This window comes from Alligator mississippiensis, chromosome 9, assembly GCF_030867095.1.
Source record: "Alligator mississippiensis isolate rAllMis1 chromosome 9, rAllMis1, whole genome shotgun sequence".
Taxonomy (NCBI): domain Eukaryota; kingdom Metazoa; phylum Chordata; order Crocodylia; family Alligatoridae; genus Alligator; species Alligator mississippiensis.
In genome coordinates, this window is record NC_081832.1 from 17,731,794 (window position 1) to 17,759,693 (window position 27,900).

The window sequence follows — 27,900 nt, forward strand, 5'->3', positions numbered from 1 at the left end:
TTACACGCTTAATACTGACACTTTTATTGTCATTTTCAAAGCTTAGAGAGGCCTTGTAAACTTTGAGTTTTACTACGGTACCCAGACGGCAGTTGGCTATACAGGTACTTTGATGCATTGCCAACAAGACTGACATGCACCCCCCCGCAGGCTGGTCACGAAGGTAGTGGAAAACGCTTACAGCGAGTTCATTCTGTAAACGGCTCCCCGCAGCCGCTCTTCTGAGCGGAGCTGGGATCGGGATTTCTCACTTAAAAGGAGGTCAAAGGGGGTTGGAGGGAGGGAGGGTTTGACTGCAGACAGTTGCGTCTCCCACCTTGGTGGCTGACAGGCTATACACAGTAATACATTTCATTAAGAGCTTGGTGGGGGAAGGTTGGTGGGTGGGTGTTTTTTGTTTTGTTTTTTATTTCTCCACTTGAACACATTTCAGCAGAGAAACTGGAAAAGCTGCCTGAAAGTAGGCCAAAGCAGTGCCGTTTCCATAGAAACCAGTTCACAGCGTTCCGTGATAATCACAAGCACTGGAGGTGCTTTTCGGCAGGCGAAGTTGGGCTAGAGCCGGTTATCCCCATTCACCCTGGTTCTTCGCAGTACCCTGCAGGGGGGAAGCAGGGAGGGGTTGAGATGAAGTCTTGCTGGGACCTTCACAGGCAATCGTACACTGCTTCTAACCCAAGCCGGGGGAGCTGGCCGGGCAGCCAGCAGGAACAGTGCAAAATGGCTGTCAGAGCTTTCCACTGGGATGCAACTCAGGTCTAGTCCAGGGAGTGGGAGAAGTGTGGCCACTGGGTTCCTCCTACTAGGGATGTCTTAGTCTGCATGCTTGCTCATTAGCAAGGTGCATGGAAAAGTCCTGGGGAGGGGGTCACATGTTCTTGAAGCCTCAGGGCAGTGAGCACAGGCTGCTTTAGTGCGAGGGTCTCACCCTTTGACACAGTACCTCCCTCTGAATGGTGGGCTGGCAGGGGCCTTAGCCCTGCTGCTACAAACCTCACCGACTCTCCCAGGCCTCTTGCTGGCTTTCAAGAAGGGCAATTGAGGTGAGGGCACTTATATCAGACACTGACAGAGGCTATTAGGAAAACTGGCAGCTACAAAATGGAAACCATGCAATTACAACGCTGGGGTAGCAGGTCATGTCTGGTCACATTACATGAGACAAGTCTTTTTGCTACGAAGTTCATGAGGTTAGGGCAGAATGAGCAAGCTTCATGCCATAACTCCATGCATGGTACCTTCGGTCCCGGCTGTCAAAATGGTCCGTCAGCTGCTCCTGTGACACCCGGAAGTCCTCAAATGGCTGTTGGTAACGGGAATCAAAAGACCCTTCCCGGGCACGCTGTGCTAAGAGCTGGCTTGAAGAGTCTCCTGATCGTTCCCGAAGCACTGAAGCACCAAAGGGGTTAATTTCACCATTCTCCTGCTTGAATCAGAAACAAGCAGAAAGGAGTGCTTAAACTTTCTAACACATACAGTAGGGTTGGCATTTTGTACAGCTACTTTGTGCGCTTCTGTGCTACAATAGACTGTCTTGGGCTGCTAATGCACATGCAGTTGTGTACTGAATCTCTCCATCTCTTCCTATTCAAGAGGTATCAGTTGCATCTGGCTTTGGGGAAAGTTTTACATGAACCAGCTTGATGGAGCTGCCTGGCCATCCTCACTCCTGAAGAAACTGGTCTAGAAAAATCACCCTTGGAACAAGAAGCTAGAACCACAGCTAGTCAGAGGGCAGGTTTAGTTTAAAGTAAGGAGCCCTATGAACTGAAGGACTGGCTGGAAAGCTGAGCAGAGTACAGGTGGGTGTTTGCAGGCCTCCAAAATCACCACTAGGTCCTAGAGTGGTGCTGACTCAGAGCCAGGAGTGCCACCTACAGGAATATCCACCCAGCTTCTTGGAGCACCCAGCTGGTCCATGCAGGTCACACCTGAAGTACTGACCAGACTAAGCCTTGCTTAGATGCAAGATCTGATCAGAGGAAATGTAGCCCAGGTCGAATGACTGCAAATATGAAATCACACTGGTTTCCTCATCAGCCTACCAGTGAATTACAAATCTGAATCCATAGGCAAACAGATTTCAAGGGCTGGCTAGTCCAGATGACTCTCTTAGCTTTACTGGGTTGTAGTGTGTTAAACTTTAAAAATCTTACCTTGCCAGGGAAAATCTCTATTTTAACAAGTAGAGAAGCTAGTTCCAGGCTCTCGCTGTAGTTATTCTTCAGAGGCACAGCTCTGTACCCTGGTACAAAGAGACCACCACTGTTACTAAAGGAAGCACAAACCAGGGACCAGCTAGTGAGGGGCAATGCACCATGCAGGTGGAACCCCAAGTCTACAGGTGCCATCCTATATAGTTAACACATCAGCCCTGAAACATGCCTCCTTAAGCCAACACCTCATCCTCCATCCTCCCTGGGCAGAGAAGCTGGAACAACTTCTGTGTACGTGATACCAAGACAGCTGCTTTGTTGCAGAGAAATGAATTTTATAGATTTTCTTAAAGGAAGAATGGACTGTGAACCAACCCAGTTATGAGGGCCTGTTGTAACAAATAAGCCAGGCTTGTTGCATGTACAAGCCAGGCTTGTTGCAACAAACCATGAGCTCAGTGCTTAGCTGAGGCCATGCACTGCCTTCTCCTCCCCCAGAAATCAAATAATCATTTAAGCACCCAAAAGGTTGAAGGGATCACTATTTACAAGGGGAGTGGAACATGCCTGGTTTTGTGTCTGGAATGCAATGAGAGAAAGGTTTAGTCTGTAGGTTGCAAGCCACATACAGGCAGAATCCCAGGGATGTGGGAGAGCTTGGATGCTACAGCAAAATGCGCCAGGAACAGGGTTCTCCATTCATTAGGATAGCAAGAGGATGGACTTGGGGCAAGAACCACCACATGTCTCCAGAATGTCTCTAGGGACTGATAAGCAACAGGAAAGATGAGAGTGGCTCTGGCACCAGTTTGGCAAGCGCAGCTTTCTGCAGTGTTCCCATGCTCCCTGCTCCACTCAGTGCAACACAGGAAAGCCCCATCTCATCAAAGTACATGCTCCAAGAGCTTTACCTGTCTTGAGGCCTTTCACTAGGAAAGTAGCCTGAGCCAAGAAGTTCTCATCACTGAACATGTCCTCCTCATACACTACAAAGCGCAGGAAGGCAAATTCAGGGTTGCTGATCTGGAAGTTGAACAGCTTCTGGGTCCAGACTGGGTTCAGGCCATTATCCGCTATTTAGAAAGAGTCAATCAGTCAGAACCTAGCCCAACATTCAGGTTGCTGCAGCAGCAGGAGCCTTCCTACTGCTCCTCCCCACTTCTCTTCTCAAAATAAGTGGTAGGAGTTTGGACCATGCTTTGTACTGAAAGGACTGAGTCATAGCGGGATGCTGGTCCCCTCTGAAATCTTGAGCCCTTTGGCACATTCAGATCTAACAACAATCGTCCATACGCTTGGAGTTTTTTGTTCTGTATTTGTCCAGTCCTGCCTACAACTGCACCATTGACAAAAAGTTGGTTGCTTCAGCTGTTGTCACTTTGTGAACCGCTAAGGATGTAGAAATAAAGCAAACCCAAAATCCCCATGACGACTTATTCCCCCCCTTGACCACCCATTGTCTCATTTCTGATGGTGTTGCCAGGTCTGAATAAGACTGTCTGTAGACACACACTGTACCCCAGCTTCCTTTTTAGGCTCCAGTAGAAAACTTCAGGTATTCAAGAGACAGTCCATCCAAAATTGAAAAATAATCCACACCACTCTGAAAGGACATGTAAATAAAGACACCAACTAGCAACAAGGATGAGGATTTTGATAAGATAATCCATTCATCTGCACAGTCCACTTGGTCAGGGAGTAGGACATTACAAGCTCTTCCCTTACAGAAGAGGGAAGCTGAGATATGGAGTGTGTAAATGATTTGCTTCACTTTACACTCCAAGCCTATGGCAGAAGTGGGAGCAGAATCCAGATGCCTCTTGATACCAAGTTAAAAAAATCTGCCACTGTGCCTTGGTGCCAGTCAGATTAGCCGAGTCTAGCTACCATATGATCCCCCACTTAGTTCAGTATTTGCTGGTATCACAAGTGAACCCGTCTCCCACTGGCCCAGCATGCATTGGGATGGGGAAGAATTCTTGATTCTTCCTTCCTGACACGAAAGGCATGCAGTTTGGCACAGTTATGCCAACTGAAGTCTTTGACATGACCCCTTTCAAAATATAAGCATCCAGGGTCTTATGTTCAGTAGCCTTCCCAGAATGAAAAGAAACCCTTTAAAAAATATGGATAAGGACTTTCTGCTCCCCCAGTGGGAAACAGGAGAAGTGCCAGCATTCTGTGGCCAGTCAACTACATAAGGAAAGACCCCAAAGCAAGAGAGGACCTGGGTTTAGCTAGCCTGTATAGTCTCTACAGCAGCTGTGGTGCGACTGCAGGTGGAAATGCACTTTTTAAGGTAACTGTGTCTCTTTTTAGTATTGGGCCTGTGAAATGAAGTAGTAGAACGTGGCCCCGGCTTTGCTCAGGATTGCTTCTATTTATCTGTGGCAGAAGCAACGATCTTCACTATATCAAACAACACTGACAGTGTTCAAGGTTGGTGTTCACCTGGAGAAGGAACTTTTCCAAGCCTCTTTCTGGGCCCATGAAGGCAGGTTCAATGGTGACAACAGCAGTAAAGAGGGAATCCAAGGTCTTGCTTCACTTGTTAAAAAAAGGCATTAGCCAACATGTGGCACAAGCCTATCGTATACAAGGCAGCCCATAGCTTTCATTAGCAGTTTAAAATAAAAGGCTATGAGAAAGACTTATGGTTTTCTGGATTTAACTCATGCAAAAATGACTGCCTCATATTAACTGAGATTTGCCCCAGCATTAGCCAACTTGATTTAAGAAAACACCCATCCCCGCTTGCACAGATCCACCTTCCTAGAGCTGATGAAAAGGCAAGCTGCAATAGTGAGTGGGAAGGAATGCAGTTTGCCAGTGGGGTGAGCCATGTTACAAGAGGAGAAGCCTGGTTTGCAGAGACAAGTTGCATCGAAGATTTTTTTTAAGTCTGTGGCTAAAGTTACTCACCCACAATCTCAGTCTTCTGTTTCACATTGTCGTACTCTGCACCAGAAACCTCAATCTCCACAAAGGGGCAAACAATCCCCCGCCCGTTTTTGGGAAGATGTCGTGCGCCAAGGACCTAGAGAGGAATAAATAGTAAGGGAAAGGAGAAAGGAAAAAAAACCAAAAACCCACTGTGCTGGCAGGAGAGTTCACTGTGCTACAGAGGAGGGGTGAAGTCCTATCCCAGTGAAACCACTAGTAGAAACTTCCATTCACTTGAATGGGGCCAAACTTGCACCCTGGATGTTAGAACCATGAGGGCAGGTTACTGCAACAGTTTATGGAAGGCAGCTGGGATTTGGCTCCAAGTCCCTGGATTCCCTGCTGGCTGTGAAGCTACTGTTTCCCCCTCCAAGATCAGCCAAGCTTTGTTCTTCTCCCCTTGATCTCATACAGATCAGATTTAATGACCTTCAAAACAAGCTACAAAGCCAGCCTATTTTCCCAGATTCTCACAGGGTGCCAGTGCATAGGAGGAGCACTCAGGAGCGATGGGGAAGAGAGGAGCGCTTGTGTGACTTGGGAAAGGTCTAATTTGGGAGCACTGACCTATCTGGTTCTCTATACATTTCACTACACATCTCATTTTTGCAGGCCTGGAGCAAGGAATTGTTGTGTTTCTAAATCCATGCTAACGAGCCTCTGGTGAAAGAACCTCTTTAGTGAAAGGACTCTGCATTTTGTTTCCTTCTCTCTCACCAGCTCTGGGAGCCAGGATCACGCTAGCAATAGAACCGCAACTCGTCTCGCTCTATTTCACAAGGATCAGCTGAGGAAAGACAAATCCGAGGCTTGAGAGCACCACCTTCTGGCAACAGAAGTTTCCACAGGGTCATTTTTCTCCTCCACTCCTCCCACTGCAGTCAGGGTCATTTCTCCTGTCCTGTCTCAAAAGCAGATTCTTTGCATTACTTGGAGCACCATAATGTACCTGGGTTGCTCCGTGACTCAAAAACGCCAGTGCCCAGATCCAAACTGTGCAGTCAGGAGCAGGGCTAGGAAAAAGGCTTGTCAAGAAAGACCAAGCTACAATCTCCCAGCTGGCCTCTGGGAGGACAGTGTTCTGTCTTAGCGCCTTGTCCTGCCTGAATGAAAGCCTAACATTCAAGTTGCTCTAAAGGAAGCTGCTTTTCCTGACTTCTGACAGGAACCCTGTTCGTCTCTTCTGAACACGCCTTCCAGTGCTTTGTGGCAAGGAGGTCACAGTTACATTGCCCTCTTTATCCAAACACTTTGTGAGCCCTGTACAGACTCTGCCGATCCCAGGCAAACTGCTTCCTTAAGTGGCTAAAGGCAGAGCACGTTTGCTGTGCAGCAGGCCCAGGGCTCAATCAGTGTACAGCATTATGGTGCAAGGCAGACAGTAGGCAGACCAGGCATGGCAGACTCCTGCTTAACTCACTGCCACCCAGCCCAGCTCTAGGACTGCAAGCCGGGAGCTTAGGCTGAACAGAAAGAGGCTTCCAAGACTAGCTACATACATCAGCATGGCAGGATTTTTTTGTCCACCCAGAGGTATTCCCAGTACAGGAAAACTGCCAGCTCTGGGGTGGCTCATACACTGCTGGGAAGAGTGTACAGCACCACTGCACTTTCCTGCTTTTGTAACTTTTTCATACAAGGCACTCTGGGTAATTCAGCACTAATTGCATCCTAGATGCACTTTCCAGGGTCTGAAGTGCTAGAAATTCCCATTCATGCCAGATGCTTAACTCACAGCACCATAGGGTTACTTTATAAACAAAGGCCAATACCTCTTTGGGGTGGGGGCAGTGGAGACCAGCTGTGGCTGCAGGTCAAAATCCCACACAGAGCCCTGCAAGGCCAAGCTAAAAGGCTCACTCCCTAAGAATGTCACATTAGTATACCACTACCAGTGACAAGTGGTGGGATTAAAAGTGTTGAATGCATCCATCCCTTCTCTTGCCACCCAGAAAGACCTCAGTCATCCAGCAGCAGGGTTTTATGGAGACAAGATAGGGGATGGCAGGACCCAGGTATCCAGAGAGGGACAGCCAGTCTTTGCAAGGGGAACAGGTAACCAAGCAGTAGTCAGAGAGCAGGCCAGCACTAACCTCAATGGAGACTGAGATCAGCTCCACCCCACGCAGTGTGCTTTTATCAAAGGGGTCGAAGAGATCGTCCCTCATGTTAGGTGGCTGCAACACGTACCCACATTGGCCACTGGACATGAACAGAGCCTGGTTCATCTGCATGGGCTTGTCTGGGAAAAGGAGAAAACATAAGGGCTACAACATATGACAAATCCTCTGCCCTGTATCCTCTGCCAGCCCCACCATCCAGAACGACCTGAGCTGTATTTCTAAGCTGGGCTAAACTCCTCCTAGGACAGCAGTGCTGTGTCCACTGCCTGTTCACATCAGAGAAGCTGGAGATGGGAGAGAGTTATAGGAGCAGTTGATACTTCACTATAGCAGGCTCCTTCCCTTCAGGGCACTGTCTGGTGCATCTGTTCATGTTTCTGTGTCCCAAGCCATAGGGTTATTTGCTGCTTCCCTTCCATGGCTTGATGCATCTTAAGCTGTTCAGATTGGGCATTTCTCACTTGCAGCCAGGGATCTCCTCCTGTAGAACCCCTCCCCCATAAATATATACAGGCTTCCACTCCCTGTTAGTGCTCCACAACCCTTACATCATTCCATCTCCCAGGAACCAGACTGGTGTCTCCCCAGTTATACGGCACCTCGAATGGAACAAAGGGCTGCAGTGCTACCACAGAGAGGGATGTTCCCTGAAAATGTATTCTGTGCTCCCTAGACAGACAGAGCCATGGGAGTCGCAACCGTTTGCTGACCAGTTAGCAACTACAGGTGGCTCCTGGTGCTGGAGATAAAGCCATGCCACCCCCATCTCCACACTGATAGAAGCAGCTCTCACCTGGGGTCTGGAAGTTGAGTGCCACCAGCTGACTGCCGCAGATCCACATGGGCAAGGGGTCATAGTTGGAGGAGTCGAGGCGCTGGCCCTTGGGGTAGATGCGGGAGAGCTGCAGTCGGTTGTACTGTAGGAACTTCTTGCCTTTGATCTTGTTGACGTACTTCTCTGCCTTGGTCTCAGGGAAGGAGGACATGTCCCTGTAACAGGCCCTTTCTGTGCCAATCTCTGGAGGGAGAAAGGGACAGATGCTTACATGGGAGCTCCCTCTTCCTGACTGAAGCTGGGCAAGTGCCTCCCACCTCCAGGCAATTGAAGGAAGCAAGAAACCACCAAAGCTTTCAACCCCCTCCCTAGCTGCCAGGGAACTCTGCTAGTCACACAGTGGAGAGGTCTGTGCCAAATATCCTAGCAGTCTAGGAAGGAAAAGTGGCCTCCAAACCCAAGTCCAAGCCATGCCCAAAGCTGGGCCTCTCCTGGTGCTTCTTCACCTGCACTCGCAACACCTGTGACCCTAATCATTCCAAAGCTGTCCCCAGGAGCCACATGTGGGAGATGTCCATTTTCTGGGGGCTGAGGTCTTAAGAGTTGCGCTTATATTGGGCCCCTGTTATACAAAAGCCAAACTGGACTTAAAACTCAGCAGGACTGGCCCATCTGTGATGGTCACAGTCAGGACAGGTATGGCACATTTGTGGGTGCTTATAAACACACATGGAGCCTGGCACTTCATCCCAGGACCTTGTGCTTACTCTCTTCATCAAAGGGCACAGGCCGGCAATAGACGACAAGCTCTGACAGCTCCAGGGCAATCTTCTTCCTCCTTTCCATCATCTTCCCTTCCGAGAGCTGCCAGAAGACAAAAGAAAAGGCATCAGGCCAAATACTCTCAGAGGGAGTACTGCTCCAGCAGCCACACTGGCAATCACAGGTCAACAGCTCACTAGCCACAGCAGCCGCAGACTCAGCACTGCACTAAAAAATATCAGTGGCAGCACTGAACTGAGCTGGAGGCTTGGTCTGGAGAGGTTTTTATGGCAAAGTTTTCAAGTGTTCTCGGAAGAGACTTAGGAGCGCAGATTATCATGACCTTCAGTGGAGCTAACCCCTCAGTGATGTCTGCAATTCCCACTTCAACCTCTGCTACTACCTGCCTCCCACCTCCAGCCCGTATTGCAGGGAACATCCCCAGCACATCAGGGAAGTATATCCATCCTTGGACTGAAAGGGGAGGGCAGGAAAACCATGACCTTTTCTCCATCCTCCTCTTCTCTTCCCCTCTTTAGGGAGTGCTTTGTCCTACCTTGCTGCTCACTGCAGCAGGTCCACCAGGACCATCCCAAGCATCATAAGCCTCATGTAAAAGGTAGGAGCAGAACCCCCTTTGTGACTCTCTGAATAGAATAGGAGGATCCTGGCCAGCTATGATCCCTGCAAAGACATTAGCTTCACAGCTAGTCAGCCAGCCCCCAAATACCCCTGCAACACCAGCCTGGGCTCTAGTGGGGATAAGAAATACTCTGCTGCTCTTGAGGTGGCTGGCTCTAGCAGCGCATGGACATCACCAAGAAGGCTCAGTGATGTGGGTCTCCACTACTCACCCTGGCATCAGCAGTCTGGGCTGCCTCTCGGATCTTCTTCACCCAATCCAGCAGTTCCTCATGCGTGTCAGCTGCCACGTCCAGGGACCAGCGCGACACTGAGGCCATGCTGATGGAGAAGACGAACATCCGATTGTTCTTCCCCTCAGGGCGGATGGCTACAGTGGGAGAGGGAATGGAATAAAAAGTCACAACCACCCATGTATCCAAAACCTCTGCACTGTGAATGGTGATAGCAGCAGAACACAACCAGGCAGGTTTCCTGTAAAGCAGCCCTGAGCTGAAGCTGGTTTGCTGACCTTCAGGGTTTATGAAGGTCAGAGAAGAGAATGCCAGCAAGGAGTTGGGGACAGAAGTGGCCCAGTGACCTAGAGGCGGCTGGGATAGGACTGCCAGCCTCTTCATGTCCACAGTTGGGGCAGTAGACCCAGAGCACTCCAAAAGAAGCAACACATTCCTTTGTCCTGCTTCCAAGAGTCTGCAATTATGAGCTCAGTCCAGGTCCCCATAGAAGACAGACGCCCCTGGTATCCAGGGTAGGGGAGCACCAATAAAAGACTTTTTTGGCTGATACTGATCTGATAGCAAATATGCAGCCCAGCAGCTTGGAAAGCAGTGTCCAGCTGGTAAGTCTGGAGCGGGGGCCAATCCAGGCCCCAACAGGGAGGGAGGGAGTGGGAGTGGGGCTGTCCAGCCAGGGCAGAGCAGGGTGAGACATGGGACAGAGCTGCGAGTGGCTTGTCCTGGGGGGGGCGGGCATATGACCCCCAGATTTGTATGCGAGGTAAGGGCAGGCTGCCTGCTCCAGGCTTGGGGGCTGGGTGAGTGGCAGCAGCGCTGTGAGGGAGGCAATGGCAAATTTTGGGGTGGTTCTAGCCCCCCCACCTAGCATTGCTGCTGCCTGCCCGCCCTGAGTGCAGCTCCCGGCCCTGCAGCAGGCAGCCCACCCTTGCCCTGCATACAAATGTGGAGACATGGGCCCCCCAGGGGTGCTCACATGTACGCAGCATTTAAAAATCAGTGACATTAATTGACTACACCAGCCAAAAAAAACAATTGTTGACAATATCAATTTTTTCTTTTATTGGTGGCAATCCGATACGGACCGATATACTGGTGCACCTCTAACCCAGGGGGCAGAAGGCAGCCTAGGGGCAGGAGAGGAGCTGCTGCCTAGAGATCACTATTCCACAAAGGACTAGCTACAAACAGGATAGCAGCTGGAAGGGGAGGAGGAGGAGGAGGGAGAGATGAGGGCCTTCACACCAAGCAATGGTCTCTTCAGGACCAATGCAGGGGACAAAAAAGAGAAACCAGGATCCCAATCCCCTCCCCCCATTCACTCACCTATCTGACAGGATGGTACATCAAGGACACCTCCAAGCAGGTCTCCCAGGGGACTGTTCTCATCTAGCTGCTATTGAGAAGAGATCACAGGCCAGTGGGTTAGAGATGAGGCTGGTGCAGCAACAAGTCTGTTTCTATACAGGTCACACTAGAACAGTCATCTGAGAGCAGTCAGGAGAGAACTGCCCTTGGGCTTAACAATAGCTCAGCTTGCCTCAAGACCATAATCTGTCCTCTCTCTCTATTCACAGTGTTGCCCCTCCAAACCACACAAATTTGTGCTTACCTCCCTTTCAGGCTCCAGACCTGTGGGACTGACTATTTCCTCCACATAGTTGGAAGGAAACCACAGCTGCTTCTTGCCTCCATAATCCCCTCTCCACCTGCAAAGAAGACAAGCTGTAGCCCTCCTAGAACAGTCACCAGTGGCACAAGACATGCAATAACAACCCCAGAAGCAGCCTGGGCACTTCTGTGGTTTCTGCTCAGGCCAGAAGCAGATGGGCACAAATGATTGGAGTCCTTGAACTTTCCACCTCATGGATGTCCCACTTTCTAATGCCCACAGTTGGCAAAACACTGGGTCCCCTGCAGTGAGAATCCTGCTGGCTGAGCAATACCCATGGCTCTCCCCAGAGGAGTCCAGCAAAGGAGACTGAAATGGCAGATAATGGTGTAAGCAGGCTAGATAACGAATAGTTCATTAAAACAGAATGGGGGAGGGGGCTGTGGTGGTGGTGAAATTGCACACAGAGCTCTGCATGTCGACAGACCCCTCCAATCCCCCCTGAAGCTCCACTGCATTCACTAGGCTTTGCTGGAAGCTTTCTGGCCCTAGGGAGGTGTGCTGGAGCCTGGCATCCTTGCTTTACCCACAGGCCAGGGAATGAGACACGGTGATAGAAGCAACACTCCTTAATTCTCCTCCCTCACATAGTACCACTACACAGATTGGATGGGACAACATGCAGGAGTCCAAGGGCAAGTTTAGTCTTCATGCCCTTGCACCCCTCAGAGACTGCAGACATGGGAAGTTGTGTTCTAGAAGGTGTCTAGTTACAAGTCAGAGAGGCCAAACATCTCCATCACCCTGAGGGGCAGCATGGGGGAAACTCACCAGCCTCCTTCCTGTTTCTCCACGTTCTGGATGATGGCATTCTTTGTGAAGGTGAGCTCATCGTCTCGCTGTGCCTTGTAGTCAAACAGGGCTTTGACAGCGCACTGCAAAAGCAACAGGGCGCTGTGAGCCATGAGTCTAAGGGGCTGGCATTGAGGCCATAATGGAAATAGCGTGAGAAGATGAGAGAGGACTAAAGGCTGAAAAACTACCTCTATTCTGCATGCTGCCATAGCAGGTATGACTGAAGGGGTGCACAGAGCCTGAGATTCATAGCAGCAGGACTGGCTCACTGACAGGCACCAATCATTAGCTTCATTAGAACTAGCAACTAACATAGGAAAATACATAACCCCCAGATGAACGAGTACCCATGTCTGTCCACAGAGGCTGGGAGCCTTAGTTCACTCTAAAAGTTGAGGTGTGCAGCTCCAGAAGTCCAGGGTTCAATCCCTAGCATCAGCCAACATAGCAGTCATCTTAAATACAAGAATGGACTCACTTAGTAGTCATCTTCCTGGTCTGATTTTGCATTTCAACTTTATGGCTAACAAAAACAACACACCACTGTCTATACCTCAAAATTTACTCAGAACAAAGACTGAAGACCAGCTTTCAGGGGGGCTGCAAGGCATATGGAAAGAGAGCAGAGTCCTAACACAACGTTGGTTTTTCTAAACGGCACATGGGCAGTTGCACACACTTGGCTTGCAGCCTCCCATGCCGCAGGAGACATGTACACAATAATTTTTTTGCATTCAGTTGCTCAGATGTGCAAACAGCTTTTTCTATGCACAGGCTCCGAGTTGGCCGTTGCAAATGAGGCATGAGTTTGTGTGCGTAACTTTTCAAAAAAGAATCAAAGCTGTAATAGGCTTTTCATTGTCTTTATCCTACTGCTAAGAACCTAGTGAAAAGAAATGTGTAGAAACTTCAGAGAGGAATGTTTGGAGTCACTCTCCCAGAGAATGTGCCAGCAGAGCGAGCTGGAACAGACTGTTTTTAACCCATGCATGATGTTCTGATCCCCAGAGGAAAAAGCAGATTCTTCCCTCCCTTGGGAGTTAACTGGTGGGGACTGAAGTGTACTCCAAGCTCACGAAGGCAGCCTTCTGAAACACAGGAATAGCCCACAAAGCAGTGATCCCTGGAGCCAGCTCTGCAGGGGAACCGTCAGACAACACTTCTTTGGGGGTTATCACATTATCTTGACAAAGCACACAACACAAAACAGATGAGCTGCACACAATGCCACAGGGAAGCATGCTCAGTGGGATTTCTCTGCTGTATAATACAGTAAGAGACTCTGAAAACAGAACTTAGCATGCAAACTAGTGATGGGCAGGGGAGGAACAAGCAACTTATCACCTCCACTCTCAAAAACCCACTGCAAGGTCAGCAACCAAGCCTCACTCAGCCTTGCCTTCCTTCCAGGCACCCGGAAATCCACCATTTCTCCTCAGGAGATAGTCAGTGGTGGCCTGGGGCAGAGGTGTATGGGGTGTTACTGTAGGAGAAAGTACTTTGGGTAGAACTAGAAAGGGGATTTTGGATCTGCAAGTCATTAGCATCAGTGTAGAAATATGGAACAGCAAGGGGATACCTTGAACGTTGGCATAGGATTGGCCTCCACGTAGAATCCCGGGTGGCGCCCTTCATAAAGGGCTCCATAGTCTGGCTCCTGCAACACAAGAGTACGTAAGATGTCAGCTAGTTATGCGATTTACTGCAAGGGGAGCAGTTCCCTTTGTCAGGTAGCAGTCAAAGACAGGTTCTCAGACAGGCTCAACAGGCAGGAAATACAGATTGTATCTAACTAGACACAGCCCTTGCTCCCTGGAGGCCTGGGGTCAGGATCCCTGTGAAGTTGACTGGGACAGGTCAAACATGAAGCAGGAAATCACAGCTCCTTTTGCTAACCTGGTATTTCATGCAACACACTCTCATTCAACCTATAAGCAAGGGACAACCAAACAGCGCTGGAAGAGACCAGCCCAGCCAAACTCTTATTCAACCTGGACTCTTCTGAATTTGTTGGACTGCCCCTTGATCAGCTCCCCCATGCCTGACCCAAACTCACTGCTGTCCCGATCTTCTCCAGGGTCTCCTCGTTGATCGGGTACCTCAGCTTCATCTTGCGGTAGAGCGGGTGCTTCTCATAGTAGCTGATCAGGTCCACCAGGCTATCAAACTCCGAGTTTCCCAGCAGCACAGTCTGGCCCTCTTGCTGCACTCGGCAGTGCTTGATTTTCCCTTCCGCCCTGGTACATGGAGACAAGCAGAAAAGCTGCATGGTGAGTTGTGGAGATGCTCCCTCTCTCTCCAAAAGGCTGTTCAGATAATGAACAAAAGCTCACCGCACCCCAACACATTTCCTCCAGGTTTGTGGTCTTCCTGGCTACCAAGCAGAGTGGTTGGACACAGAATGTTAGCAGGACACTGAGATGCCGAGAAAAGGTAAAGCCATCTTGGGTCACACCAAGAAATCACAAGGGAGCCCAGAGTCAAATCCCCAGAACTGATTAGCCCCGAGTTACAGGAGAGCTCTGAACTCCAAAATATCCAAAGCACTGGGAGGGTTCACGTGGGCTCTTGGTGGGGAAGAAGCCAAGGGAAGACAATATGCAAGCCTCAGGGGTGCATCTTAAAGGATGCAGCTAAAGCAAACTCCCATGAAACCACCTAACACTTGTCAGGTGGAAAGGCTGGATCTGGTGCCTCCCATGTGTTTCCATAAAACCCACCTTTTGTCAATCATGCTGGCCAGCAGAGATACAGGGATCAGGAGCTTCCACACAGGGAAACTTGCATTGCAATATGCATCAGAGACCAACAGCTCTGGGTGGACTCAGCTTTGCATTGGGAGGCATTTCCAGCCAAACAGTTGATGATTTAAAGTATGCAAGTGCACAATGAGCAAATATCACACCCCCATGTAAAAATTAAAAGGGGAGCAAGAAAGGGGCAACCCAGAGAGGCCTGAAAAGAAAGTGATGGCTCTTCACATCGATTCCCAAACTAGACCCAAATCACCCCAACCCCCACCAGCCCTCCTGGGCATCAACACCTGGACACAACGGAAATCCCTTCCCTCAGGACTCTCTCCTATCCATGCGTTCTGCCAGAGCTGCTTACCGGAAGGAGATAGCGTAGGAATTGGGTTCACTCCTCTTGCGCACCAAGAAGGCTCCATCTCGTGGCACCCTCATCAGCATGTGCTCTGCCTGGGCCCGGGTGAGATTGGCATGGTACCACCTGTGGGTAAGAGCACCATAGTCTGTCTGAAGGCTTTGCCCAAAGGTGAGCTCCAACATTAATGCCTAGCTAGTTCCATCTCCCAGAGCAATGCAATCAAACCCACCAGCACAGGCTCCTCTGCAGACCCAGTGCCCAGCGCAGCAGGGGAAGGGATGGCAGGACAGCAGGACAAGGGAGCCTGCCAGCCACCTGCCACTATGCCCACTTCCTGAATAGGCTAATGCTGAAGACTTATAGTGCTCTGTGGAAGAGCAGGTGGGATTCAGCCAAAAGGGCTGAAGTGGGGGAGGAGAAAGAAACACTGCAAAGAAGCTGGCCTGGATGGATCTCCCAGCAGTTTCCAGGACAGACATCTGGTTCCAACCCACGCCCCAATCCCTCCCTCTTACTCTTTGCTCTCATGGGCATTTGTCTGTGGCACAGGCTCCGTCAGTCTCATCTCGAACTCGTTGCACCGCAGTGGCACTTGCTGGTAGTGGGTGATGAGGTCGTACAGACTATCAAACACCAGGTTGTCAGTCAGGAAGAACTTAGGGCTGCCGGCATCCTGGCGGGAGTGAATGCGGCAATGCTGCACCTTCCCGTTGCGCCTGCAGAGCAAAACAAGGGAAGAGCGGCTTACTCTGGGCTGCCTGCCCCAGCATCCTACTGCAGGGATTCCTCAGGGCAGGTGGTAAAATAACCACTGCCAAATACAAGTGGATGAGATGCTGATGTGTTATATTCTCAGGCTAGTCACTGGCTGCTCAGTTTTTCAGAACAAAAATAGGCCAGCTGAGCTGAACACCAAATAGTGAAGTGCTTTGGGATTCAGAGATGTTCTCAGTCCTAGGCCAAGAAGGACCTCTGCTATATTCCATGGACAGCACATAGCAAAGGAAATCCAATGTGCTTTAAGAGAAACTAATTGCTATCTGCCTGGGAAGAGGAAGAAATCCTCCTCATCCATGGGCACATGGAAGCATAGGGACTATTCATATTCCTATTACATAGGATGCATTTCATCAGAAGGTCTTGGAGGACTTTACCCTTCCATAACTGAGACCCAGAGACTTCAGTGAGCTAGATATCACCCACCTTACTAAAATGGAGGAGGAACTGAGGCATGAAGGTGGCATGTAACCAACTTAGTTATCTTGCCTATGAGTGCAAAGAAGCTGCCTGGGAAGAAATTCCCTAAGAACAGAACCCAACATTACTGGTATACTATAAAGGGATATTTATAAGGAGCTCATGGATTAAGGCAGCTCTAGCACTGATAAAAGCAGCAATGAATTTAAGCAGCACCTGCAAGTCCTTACCAGAAAGAGAGGGTGTAGTCTCCCACAAATGTCTCACTCTCTCGCACCAGGAAAGACCCATCAGGGGCTCCTGTCTCTATGCAGTATTCTGTCAGCAGCCTCTCTGCTATGTGGCGCCCATCACGCCCAGCCCCCAGCTTGCCGTGAAACCATTTCTCCGTGGAGTGAAGTTCAGTGCTGTTGCTCACCTGACAGGAGAAAGAGGTTGATTCTCCCAAGCTACTGAGTGCTGCCACTTTGCTATGGCAGGGGCCTGCTATGCTCCAGGTGGTGGACCCTCCAACTATAGGCTAAGGGCCCCATTGCATGTTACACTTAGCGCATGTTATAGTTGGATAGTAGAAATCATTAAGTGTGAATTCAAATTTTCAGAGCAGTTACGTACTAATGCTTACTACAATCTAAATATAGATCATAGTACCACACCAGAATCTGGAACGGATTTGCCATTCCAAGATCAAGACTGAAAAACAGCTGGTCTTTGGTCTCAGCTCTGGGACTGCACTACAACCTGTTCAAGACTCCCGCACACTCCCAGGGCTGAGACCCAAAATAATCAGATGATTTTTGGGTCTCAGGCAGGGGAGCCACTGGAGCTGGTTGGAGACACCCATGCAGTCCTGGGGCTGGGAAACGCAATCAGTGGATTGTGGGTCCCGGCTCCAGGGCCACAACTGATTTTATTATATCTATGGAGCAGTCTCAGGTTAAGGCAACATATTACTTAATACAATCAGGAGACAGACCACCTTCAAAAATGCGTAATCTTGATACGATACAAAAGCACTTGGCATGCTTTATCCTGTTTGAATGCTCAGACACTACTGTTCTAAGTGTGGTTAACATGCGCGAAGTGTAACATGCAACAACCCCCTAAGAACATTTGAAACAATTTTTCCCTCCCCATAAAACAAAATTGTTTTGGGGCTTTAGCCCCAAACTAAAATTGAGCCATCACAATCCAAGGCTCTCAGATACTATCATCTAGGGAAGGAATAAGACCCTCATTTTACACATACAGAAAATAAGAGCTGAGATAGGTAAGGCAAGGGCTGGCTCTCTGAAGATGCCAAGCGCCCGCATTCCCTGGTGAAGTCAGTGCACAGCAGAGATGCTCATAAGTGCAATCGTCACTTATATGGATGTCTAATGTTAGGTCCCCAAGTGTGCCGCCCTTACCTCCTTTTGTTCCTCCTCATCCTCATTTCCTTGGTCATTTGTGGTCTCCCCAGAGTAATAGATCTTGTTGCTGGTCAGGACAAAGTAATGTGGGTTCCACTCCTTCAGAGAGAGACAGAAAGAAACCTCTGTCAAAAAGGATTCATTCAAGAAGCATGCAAGTCTAATGCCTTGCTGCAGAGTTTTTCACTCTGTAGTTGGTGGGACTAACAAAGGGAGTTGAACTGGTGAATTTTAGGGCTCACATAAGAAAATGATCAATGACAGATATAAGCTAAGACCCAGGCAGGCTTTTAAGACACCAAGGGTGTGTCCAGACAAGTGCAGTCATCTGGTAGGGAACATGTTTGCAGTGCCACATACTGTGCAGTCCAGTGTTCTCAGCACTGCAAGGGTGCACTGCCCGAGCATGCGCTGCTCTGTTTTTTTTCCCCATGGTTTTTTTTTTACCCCGGATATTCAGGGGTCCAGACAGACGGACAGAGATGTGGGGAACTCAAAGCAGTGCACACTTGGGCAACATGTGCTGTTAAAAAGCGGAGTCAGGCTGCTTGGCGCTGCGCTGCGGCTGCTGGCCAGTTTCTGCCCGGCAGGATCGTTGTGCCTGCAGCACCAGGAGACCCCCAGTGCTGGCCCCAGCCTTCCCTACTGCCCCCAGGGCAACTTGCCACACGCCAAAGCATGCATGGCATTGGCGTTCCCCGGGGACAAGCAGCTGCAGTGTAAGGTGCACTGCTACTACTTGCCCCCAGGGAATCAAACATCCACACACATCTGGACACACCCCAATAGGTTAAGATGACCCTGCTAATTCAGCTTCAGAAACACTTTCCAGCACAAACTACCACAATAGCACTAGATTGCAAATTATTTTGTGATGCAAACTGACTGGGGAATCAGACAAAGGATTCTTGAATACACTGTAAAGGGATACTGCCAATGGGACACTTAATTAATTAAAAAAATACAACAACTCAGAAGAGATTCAGGTCCTGAACTAGAGCCAGAATCCTTCAAACGCTTTATGCTGTTCTCATTTACTGACTCGCACCCTTCTCGGGCAGGATGGCTTCATAGGACACAAAGGTTAGTGATTTACCCACTAAGGTCTTGTTTAGTTTACAGAGGTCTGATTAGCTGAATAGCCCCTAGGCAACCTGAAGTAGATAGAGTTTTTGATGCTGTCAAACCTACATGGTTGATGGGATCTTCCAGGTAAAGGATCCCGTTCTTTATCGAGTTGCTGATATCATTCTCTGAATACATTATGGATGTTGGCAGCTCCTCGTAAGCACTGCCCTCCGCCAGCTTCTTGTGCTGCAGAACAAGATATGCAAGTTAAAACACCTCAGAGGAAGAAAAGGACTTGCAAAGGAAAGGGTGTTATTTTGTTTCTGCCCCTGACTTGAGCATCCTTGAAGTTCTTCTGATCACTACAAAGGACTCTCTCCAAATAATCACTAGATAAAAAGTTCCCCCCGACCTGCCCCACTTCAGTGAAGTGTCAAGAGTGATGCTAAAAACAAAAAAAAAACAAAACCTGCTGTGCGCTTGTGCTCTATGGCTTTGCAAGAGCCTCAACAGACAATTTTACCTGAGACATGAGAGAGGTAGTTAGCCATGTTAGTTTGAAGTCAGGCAGAAAGCAGGATAGGGCTGCACCTTATAGACTAACTGAATCAGAGATGCATAAGCTTTCATAAGCAAGAGCTCCCTAGCATCTTACACATTTCGGATTCATTTGGTCTATAGGGTGCATCTCTACTCTCCTTTTATGCGAGATATGCCATGACTTTCAAAACAGTTTTTACAATTTAACGGCAATTAGACCCTATACCAATTGGTCTAAAGAGATTACTCCAAAAGCCCAGAATGAGATTCTTTCCAGAGGTCACTTAATTTTACAGTAAAGACAGACATCCACAGTTCAATTAACAATCATGCGTCTATCTGGACAGGCAAAACCCACATCTGTGCAGGTTACTGGATTAAATGAACCTTGAGACCTGTACAGTTCTATCAAGCAGTAAACATTCTCTATAAATTGACCAGGAGGACCCAAATCCCACCTAATCCTCCACAGAGCCTCCATAAAAGAGAGATGCGCTCCTCAACTCTACTTGCTTTTCTAGGACAGGATACCCCTTTTAAGCAGGCGATGCTTTTAGAAGAGTAGAAAGTGTCCACTGCCAATACAAGAGGCCACAGTAACCAGACGGTGTGGCTGTACTGACAATGAAGCAAATAATGGAGAGCTTTGACAAAGTGGGGAGGGGGGAAACTAAAGATGGAACCTGAAGCCAAACCACCAGACACTAACATCTGGATCCAGATCCACAGTCTGACCTTTTCTGATGCCTCCAGAAAAATCCAGCCTAATCCACCAAAACTGGGAAACAAAATGATCACGTGGGCTTCCAGCCCACTTAAAAGGAACTCTCCCCTATGGGCTACATGAGCTCCCTTGATTTATGTGCTCCCCCTCCCCACTTTACATGTGAGATGTGACCTGGAAAAGGAAATTTTACCTTAATGAGAATCTTCCTCTTAAGCTGGTTTGGAGATGGGAGCCCATCAGCAGAAATATCTACTGGTTTGGTCAAGAGCATGTCCCCAAAGACTTTCTTAAAATTCTGAGCCATGTTCCTCTGTTGGGCAATGCTGCAATGATCTTCAATGGACAGGATGACAGGATAACTGGCCGGTAGAGATGCAGAAAGGAATGAAAAAGTTAAATATCAGAGCAGTGTCTCAGTGGGACTGAAGAACTGGGCATGTTAATCTTGTCTTGTATATCAGCCAATCATCATCTCTCCAGAAGCTTCTCTTTCTGTGATCTTTACATGGCCCAAGAACAGCAGATCTAAATGACTTACCAACCCCAACACGTATCATATCAGAAAAGCCCGTTACTCCCAGTGTACACATGGAGGAACTGGAAAGCACCAGCCTGACCAAGGTTACACAGAAGACCGTGGCAGAGCAAGGACTTAAACTTGGCCCTCTTTGCTTACTTACACTAAGTAACAAAGTATTTCAACTGCTGAACAGATTATTCTGGAGGCTGCACAGAGCTTCTGGAGCTTAGCCTCCATATTGGGACATCAAACATTAAAGGACACTTGTAAATTCAGGCATAAGGACTCTACCCTGCACCAGGGAGTTGAAGACAGAGCTAGATCGAAGCTCCCTGATGCTAAATTCATGTTCGTTGATCAAACTGGAACGTGTTTATGTATTAAATCCACTTCTGTGCAGAAAGGCAAGTCACTTCACTCCCACTCAAACCCTAATACGGAGGTTTGTGCAAGTCCCTGGCACATAAGTGTTTCACCCCAGTTGAATTCGGTTCAGCTCTCTAAAGTCTCTGCTTTCAGTACACCATGCTAGACTCAGCAAACTGGGATCCCAGGATCCCTCCTTGACTTACTCAGAGGTCACAAAGGCATGCTCCTTGATGGTGACCAAGACATCAGAGAATTTGATTTTGGTGGTTAAGGTGTGTCCATGATAAATCACTGGCATCCCATCTGGGCCATCCCAGCAATCCACTGCAACAGAACCAAATGGGAAACTTAACTGAAGCCCAATGACATAAGACAGACAGAGATACAAGGGCTGAATTGAACTGCAGAGTTACGTGCAGTGAGATCTATGTCAGAAAGGAAGAAGGAGTGGTGAAGTGCATATGCTTTTTGAGAGAACAAATATCCAGTGTAGTGAGAGACAGTTGCACATAATCTCATTAACCCCTCTGATGCCTGCACATATACAAACTGAAGCCCTTGGCACATTACACTTAAGGGAAGATTCACCAGTTAATCCCATCAGCTGGCAGGGCTCCCAGCTGCAGGATCTTGCTACTGGCCAGTGTAGGGAGAGCCCAGGATCATGATTCCAGGCTCCCCCTGCGCCAGCAATAAGGTGTGGTGGGATCTGATGCTGGATCCCACAATCACACCTCCTGCCATGCATACGTGGCATGGCAGGAACTGTGACTCGGGGAGTCCTGCAGCAGATCCCATCATACCTTTACTTGCATATCTGCCAGAAGCCCGAGTTAGGTTGGGCATAACTAGAGTCATAACAATATGCAGCAGGACCCAACAACAATACTGATATCAGCACTTCCTCCGTCTTTCATGCAACACCCTGATAACACTCTACAAATTTCCATGGGTTAGACCTCAGTCAAAGCTAAAAAAGCAAATCTCTTCCTTACAGGTGGGGACAAAATGCTGTGTGATAAAGTGATGACTCACCCAGGTCACAGAGCAAGTTAGTGTAAGAATGAGATTAGAACCTGATTGAGCTGACTGACATTTTCTGACTGAAACTTTCTTCCCCAGTTAAAAAAAAAAAAAATGTTTTCTTGAAAGTGAAAATATTTCAGGAAAACAATTTAATTTGCACTGGATTTCCACTGCTCTGATGAACCAAGTTCTAAATGGAAATTTGTTTCACTGCAAGTCTACAGTATGCGTTGATTTTTCTCTTGAAAAAAAAAAAAAAAAATTCTCAAGAGAGCCTGTTTCACTCAGAGGATTTTGTGGAGAACACTAGAATTTGTGTTTAAACCAGCTCCATTCCCAGACTCCTATGCTCGTCTCTTACTGCAGAAGCAGGCCGTCTCCTGGAATACCGCATAAGGGGAGAGAAAGACAAAGTCCCATCCTTATTCCCAGGCCAAAATGTTTTAAAAATGGGATGGGGTATAAAATAGTTGGAGCTCTACCTGCATTACTGCCCTATTGCTCAGTGTATTACCTGGCACAAAATGGAAACATGGCTGCACACCCTCTAAAATAGCCCAAGACACAGCCCCTGAGGCAAACCATTTCCTAAAAGGGAAGGCTCACACACAGCACTACAGCTTCTCCTTTATCTGCAATAGGAGCCAGAGGCCTCATGAGAGAGCAGCATGCCATTGCTGAGAGATAGAAGCCAGCCCGTTGCTGAGTACTCACACTCAATGCAGCGGCAGCCCATGCGCAGGCAGCGAGCGTATGCTTCTAAAGAAGACTCACTCGAGAACTGGTCTCCCGTCAGGTACCTTTGATGCAGAAGAAACATGCTGTCAGGAAGTGAATGCTCTGAGACCTTTTCAAAGGGCCTCATATAATCAAGTAGTTGGTGCAAAACTTGAGGAGGGGGAAGAGGGGAGACCTCCCAAATACCACATTGTCCAAATCTACATGAAAGGTCCGAGTCCAGTTACTCCCTGTGCTGCTGGGCTACAAAGTCAATCCTCAGATCTGTGCATATTCCTGCTGTGGCATCTCTGACTGAGCAAATAGGCATATAAACTCCAGTGAGTGATAGTGCCACTTGCTCTGCCAGACACTAACACAAAGCCACTGATACTGGCCTTAAGGAGGACATTTCCTTTCCACGTTTCTAAGAGTTTTTTGCGTTGTGGTAAGTGAAACAGCTGATCTTGCCTTGCCAGGGTTTTCCTTACAAGCCTCTTTAGGAGGCTAGGGAAGTTGAGAACATCAAGAGAAGCAAAACGACTGGACAACAGCCCAGGCTCTCAGCCTGCTACCAGAGCAGAGGTGTATCTGGCCATGCACAGATGGAAGTACTGAGAGTCAAGCAACAAGGAAGACTGGACTATGGGGAAATAGGTATCCTCGATGTAGCTGACCACAGAATGGAAGTCCTCTGGCACTGGCATGTCACAGGGTGTGTGAAAGGGTCAACAGAGAAGTACAATATCACAAAGCAGAACAGGACATCAGGAAGAGTGGGAACAAGATGGATGGAATGAGAGAAGTTTCCTTTGCCCTTACGTGTTATGTGAGGAGGATATCCAGTAATGGGAGAGGGGGTTATTCATGTTCTCTAGACACACCGTGTCCAGCTGCGAGTTCCAGATGCTGTTCTCTTTGGAAAATAGGAAGGTGAGAAACTGAACAGAAAGAAAAGAGAAAGCATTAGTGTGAATTAGGATTTTATGTTGGTGATAAGGCAGGCACAGACATGGGCCTAGGACCTTTCCCAACTTCAGTGCAGACCCCACCCAACAACCGAACCCATGGGGGGCTGCTCAGTGACTCCTACGAGTACAAATAGTAAAAAGATCTGACTCAATCCTCACTGAAGTCACTGGACTGGTTCTGCTGAGAGCAAGACTAAAAGTCCCAGTGGTAGAGGACTGCTTTGCCCTTCTTACAACGGTTACGGCTTCACCTTCTTTTCTGAAACTCAGAACGCATTTATACCAGCCAGGACCATTAACCTGAATTTAATCTTTTTCTGCCAACAGTTTTGACTATTTGGAATAATTATCAATGCCCAAATAGTTCAATTTCAAGAAAATACTACAATGCCCAATGGGTTCTCTCAATGCCATGAGATCATGGAGCACTTACACAGGGAAATCAGGTTCCTGCTGTCCAGTCTCTGTCACAGGGAGTGGGGACTTAAGTTATCTTGTGAGCCATAGTGACAACATAGCTTTTTGAAGTCATTTGACTAAAGAGATACAACAATGGCTGATAATGGCACTGCAAGCAGCATTTGCTAATGTGAACCTAAGGTCATACAAAACAGCACACACCCACTCAGACTCTGAGTCACATCACATGGAGTGACTGAGGCTCTCTTTCACCTTATTCTCAACTCCCTTCCACCCCCACACATACTCTCCTTCTGCAGCAATAGCTGTCCAAGAGTCTTACCTCATCTAAGGAGAAATACGGCTCTTCAATCTCCCTCAGTGGATCTCTCAGAAAGCTAAACATGAACTCCTGCACCAGGTTTAGGTCTGTAGCCCAGAGCTCCTGTATACAGAGGGAGTGGGGAGGGGAACAGTTATGAGTTATACAAAGTGAAGCTTTGATCAACACCCCCCCCCCCCCCCCCCCCCAAAAAAACCAAACCTAACTTACAATTCCGTCAACTAGAGGATCTACTGTATATAGCTGAATACAAGATGAGGTCCCCCCCATGGGGAGAAAACCCTCCCCATGTTTTATAATCACATACAAGGAAATCTCACTAAATACCTTATCTATCATTAAACTGCTGCCACAAGAAGTATGTGCTCAGCAATGGAACCCAACTATGAAGCTGATTAAATGCAGCCAACACTGAGCAAGACTATACAATACATGGCCCACGCTGAATTCCCTGTCCCCCTGGGCCCTCACTGAGCTCACCATCTGATAGTCCAGTAAGAATTTCTGGAAATCCAGCAAGGACACCCGGTAGTGTTCAGCTCTCTCCCCACTTCTGCAGGAGGAAACAAAGACACCAAAATGAGTGATCCCATCAGGCTCTGGCATCCACAGGATATAGGAAATCACTACTGATCCAAACAGCACATGCAAGGAACCAATTCAACATACCTCAGAGAAACAAAGTAAAGCCCCACCACATTGCAAAAGAGAGAATGTGCCCCACACACACAAAAATGAAAGCAGCACACCAAGATGGATACAGGAACTCCTCTGATCCACCTGTATCTATGCCTCCGGGCACCCCAATACCAGAAAGAGAACATCAAGAGAGAAAACCCAGGGAAACAGCAAAAATAGCTGAGCAACTAGAAGGACTGATTTATAACCAATGATTAAAAGGGCGCAATAGGTCCAGGTAGACCTACAGCTTAACTCAAGGCAGGAAACGGTAAAGCTCCATGGCTATTTGAAGGGCATGCACATCAAGGAGGTAGAGTGATTACTATACAACAGGGAGCCAGAACGGGGGGGTGGGATGAAGCTGAAGAAAAAAATCTTGCTATTTATTTGTTCTCAACTTCCCCTCACTGAAAGGCACTGCACTGCGTAAGGGTCAAAGAAGGGACAGAAGGGAAGCCCTGATGCTTGGGATTACTAGAACAGCTAAGGCACTAGAGAGATGAACTGAGTGAGGTATTTGGTCTTTCCATCCCTGCCTTCTAGGAATTGGTCTAAAAATGTATTTAGCTGCAGCACAATTGCACACTGACCCTTGAGGAGTGTGGTTGGACAATGTACTTCAAGAATCGCTTGGGCAGAACCAATGCTAAGAGGCAGCTGGGAATCCACTACCAATGGCCTAAACCAAGCGGTGCCTCCCAGTCCCCAGATCTGGGAGTGTGCCACTTGTAGCACAAGTCCTGGGATGCATGCCACACATGGCACCTGCACTAGCTGGTCTGGGACCCACGTTGTCTGTGGGTCCTGGAGCAGGTTCTGCACGTGGCATTCCTGGGTGCTGAGCATAGGGCTATAGTCCAGTGGTGTTTGGGTCCTCAGACCCTGGGACAGCACCAGGCCAGACAATGGGGTACCATGAAAAGAATCTGGCCTGTGGGCTTCATCTTTGACACCCCTGGCCTAAACAAGCTTAGCCTCTTGAAGGAGACTGCCAACACTGTGGCCAATGGAAAGGATGACTTTTGTGATGCAATATATGGCCTCCTGGAAATCATACTGATGTTGACAAATTGAATGCAACCAACTTGGGCTGGATTCCCTTAGGACAGCTTGAGACAAGGGGCTCCATTACTAACCTCCGGATGTAGTAGTTTTGGAAGAGTAAAAGTGAATCCTCTCTGGTTATGATCCAGATCATGTCTGGATGTATAGTTGTAGACACCAAACCAAGTTTAAAAAGGAAAAGAAAGATTCTTGCAGCTCCAGCAAAATTAAAGTTATTTACCTTTCCAGAAATGGGAGGTCCATCTGCAACAAAAAAAGCAACAAACATCAGCCTCTCCACTTGGCTTCCATGACAAGAATTCAAAACAGTTTGGTCGAGAATGGAACAAAGGTATTAAAGTAGCGGCTCCCTACATGGCCCTCTTCTCTTAGATCCTTTGTTGACACTTCACCTGAACTTGGGTCACCTGTAATTCAGACTAAAGCCTGTGCTAAAACAGAGGTACCTGGGACAAAAAGTCCCCCTCTCCTCCCACAAATACCAAGCCCCTATCAATTAGGCCCAGCACCCACCACCTTTCACAGGACAATCTTACCTTCACCAGGCTAGATTTAACACCATGCTTCACCTTGTGCTATTGAGCCACCCATGCTACCACAAATGGGGACAAGCCACAAGTTTTAATCAGGTAGCACTGTGCAACTACTTTCACACTGCCTGGACTGATAGCACAACAGGCAAAAATTTCAATGGCAGCTCACCCTGATGACAGAAGCTGCCCTGCCATCCTAGGAGGTACCGGCAGGACAGCAGTTCTTTCTGCTCTTTCATGCCCCTGGAACTGGATACAGTGATTAAAAGCAGAGCCCCTGGAAACAGATGTGTCCCGACCAAAAAGAAAGCTACATGCTAAAAGTTTGATCATCCCATTCTTATCTGAGAACAGTTAAGGGAAGCCACATGCTCAGAGGAAGCCAGAAACTCCACACAACACAGCTGAGGCCTCTGGAAACAACATTTCTTCCAGCGCTCACGAGGGAACAATAGGATGCACAGCAGGAGATGGCTCCACTGTGAAATACTTAATTCTCTCCATCACCAGATTTGCTGATGTTATGGCAACCCCCGGCAATGTCAGGCACAGCACTCTAGGCTGGAAGCTCACTGCCTGCCATCCTCCCAATTGACACACTCCCCTACTCATTACCCTGCCCCCAGGCACTGAAACAGGCTAGAGTCTCAACCTCTGAAGTAGATACACCCAACTTTCATACTGTTGCAAGAGCACACAAAGCAACAGCGGGAAGTAGGAAGCCAGCAGATATGGCTAAATGTACAATGACACTAGAAAAGCAAGGGAGGTGAGAGCAGGGATGAAAAACACAGGAGCCCTGTAGCCACTGGGAGGAGACCACCTACTGGGGAGGAAGATGCTGGAAGGTACATTGCAGCTGTCAAGGAGAGGGAATCAAAGGCAGACATGCTATGGGCAGACAGGTACACCATAGGACAGGTGGCAGCAGAGTAACTCCTCTTTTAAAAATTGGTTTTACACCAGGGAAAAAAAAATCCATCAGCTAATGAAGGAAGAGACAAAAGATAAGACCTGGATACCTGCACTCCAGATTTTAGATGCTCCAAAAGGGCATGGGTATGCCTGCTGTACAGACTTAAGAGCAGATCCAAATATCTGAACACAAGCCCAGGACACCTTT

At 48.3% G+C, this 27,900-nt stretch overlaps 1 protein-coding gene across 3 annotated transcripts in view; it reads right to left on the reverse strand.

Annotated features, from left to right (window-relative positions):
- The window catches only part of PLCG1 (phospholipase C gamma 1), an 80,815-nt gene continuing 52,915 nt past the window's right edge, over positions 1–27,900 (reverse strand). For 2 of the 3 annotated variants that reach the window (XM_014609711.3, XM_006275842.4), the window contains 26 exons: positions 26,465–26,487; positions 24,979–25,051; positions 24,499–24,600; positions 23,608–23,726; positions 22,783–22,868; positions 21,246–21,366; positions 20,344–20,512; positions 19,010–19,132; positions 17,816–17,917; positions 16,637–16,824; positions 15,725–15,925; positions 15,213–15,332; positions 14,158–14,338; positions 13,681–13,758; positions 12,078–12,181; positions 11,247–11,343; positions 10,961–11,030; positions 9,614–9,771; positions 8,765–8,861; positions 8,016–8,240; positions 7,193–7,341; positions 5,079–5,193; positions 3,068–3,229; positions 2,157–2,245; positions 1,239–1,426; positions 1–598 (listed from right to left, as the gene is read on the reverse strand). In XM_014609711.3, coding sequence (XP_014465197.1) covers positions 556–598; positions 1,239–1,426; positions 2,157–2,245; positions 3,068–3,229; positions 5,079–5,193; positions 7,193–7,341; positions 8,016–8,240; positions 8,765–8,861; positions 9,614–9,771; positions 10,961–11,030; positions 11,247–11,343; positions 12,078–12,181; positions 13,681–13,758; positions 14,158–14,338; positions 15,213–15,332; positions 15,725–15,925; positions 16,637–16,824; positions 17,816–17,917; positions 19,010–19,132; positions 20,344–20,512; positions 21,246–21,366; positions 22,783–22,868; positions 23,608–23,726; positions 24,499–24,600; positions 24,979–25,051; positions 26,465–26,487 — 3,183 coding nt within the window. In that variant the 3' untranslated portion in view covers positions 1–555. The remainder of the gene's footprint in view (positions 599–1,238; positions 1,427–2,156; positions 2,246–3,067; positions 3,230–5,078; positions 5,194–7,192; positions 7,342–8,015; positions 8,241–8,764; positions 8,862–9,613; positions 9,772–10,960; positions 11,031–11,246; positions 11,344–12,077; positions 12,182–13,680; positions 13,759–14,157; positions 14,339–15,212; positions 15,333–15,724; positions 15,926–16,636; positions 16,825–17,815; positions 17,918–19,009; positions 19,133–20,343; positions 20,513–21,245; positions 21,367–22,782; positions 22,869–23,607; positions 23,727–24,498; positions 24,601–24,978; positions 25,052–26,464; positions 26,488–27,900) is intronic. The other variant, XM_014609712.3, reaches the window with a different exon arrangement.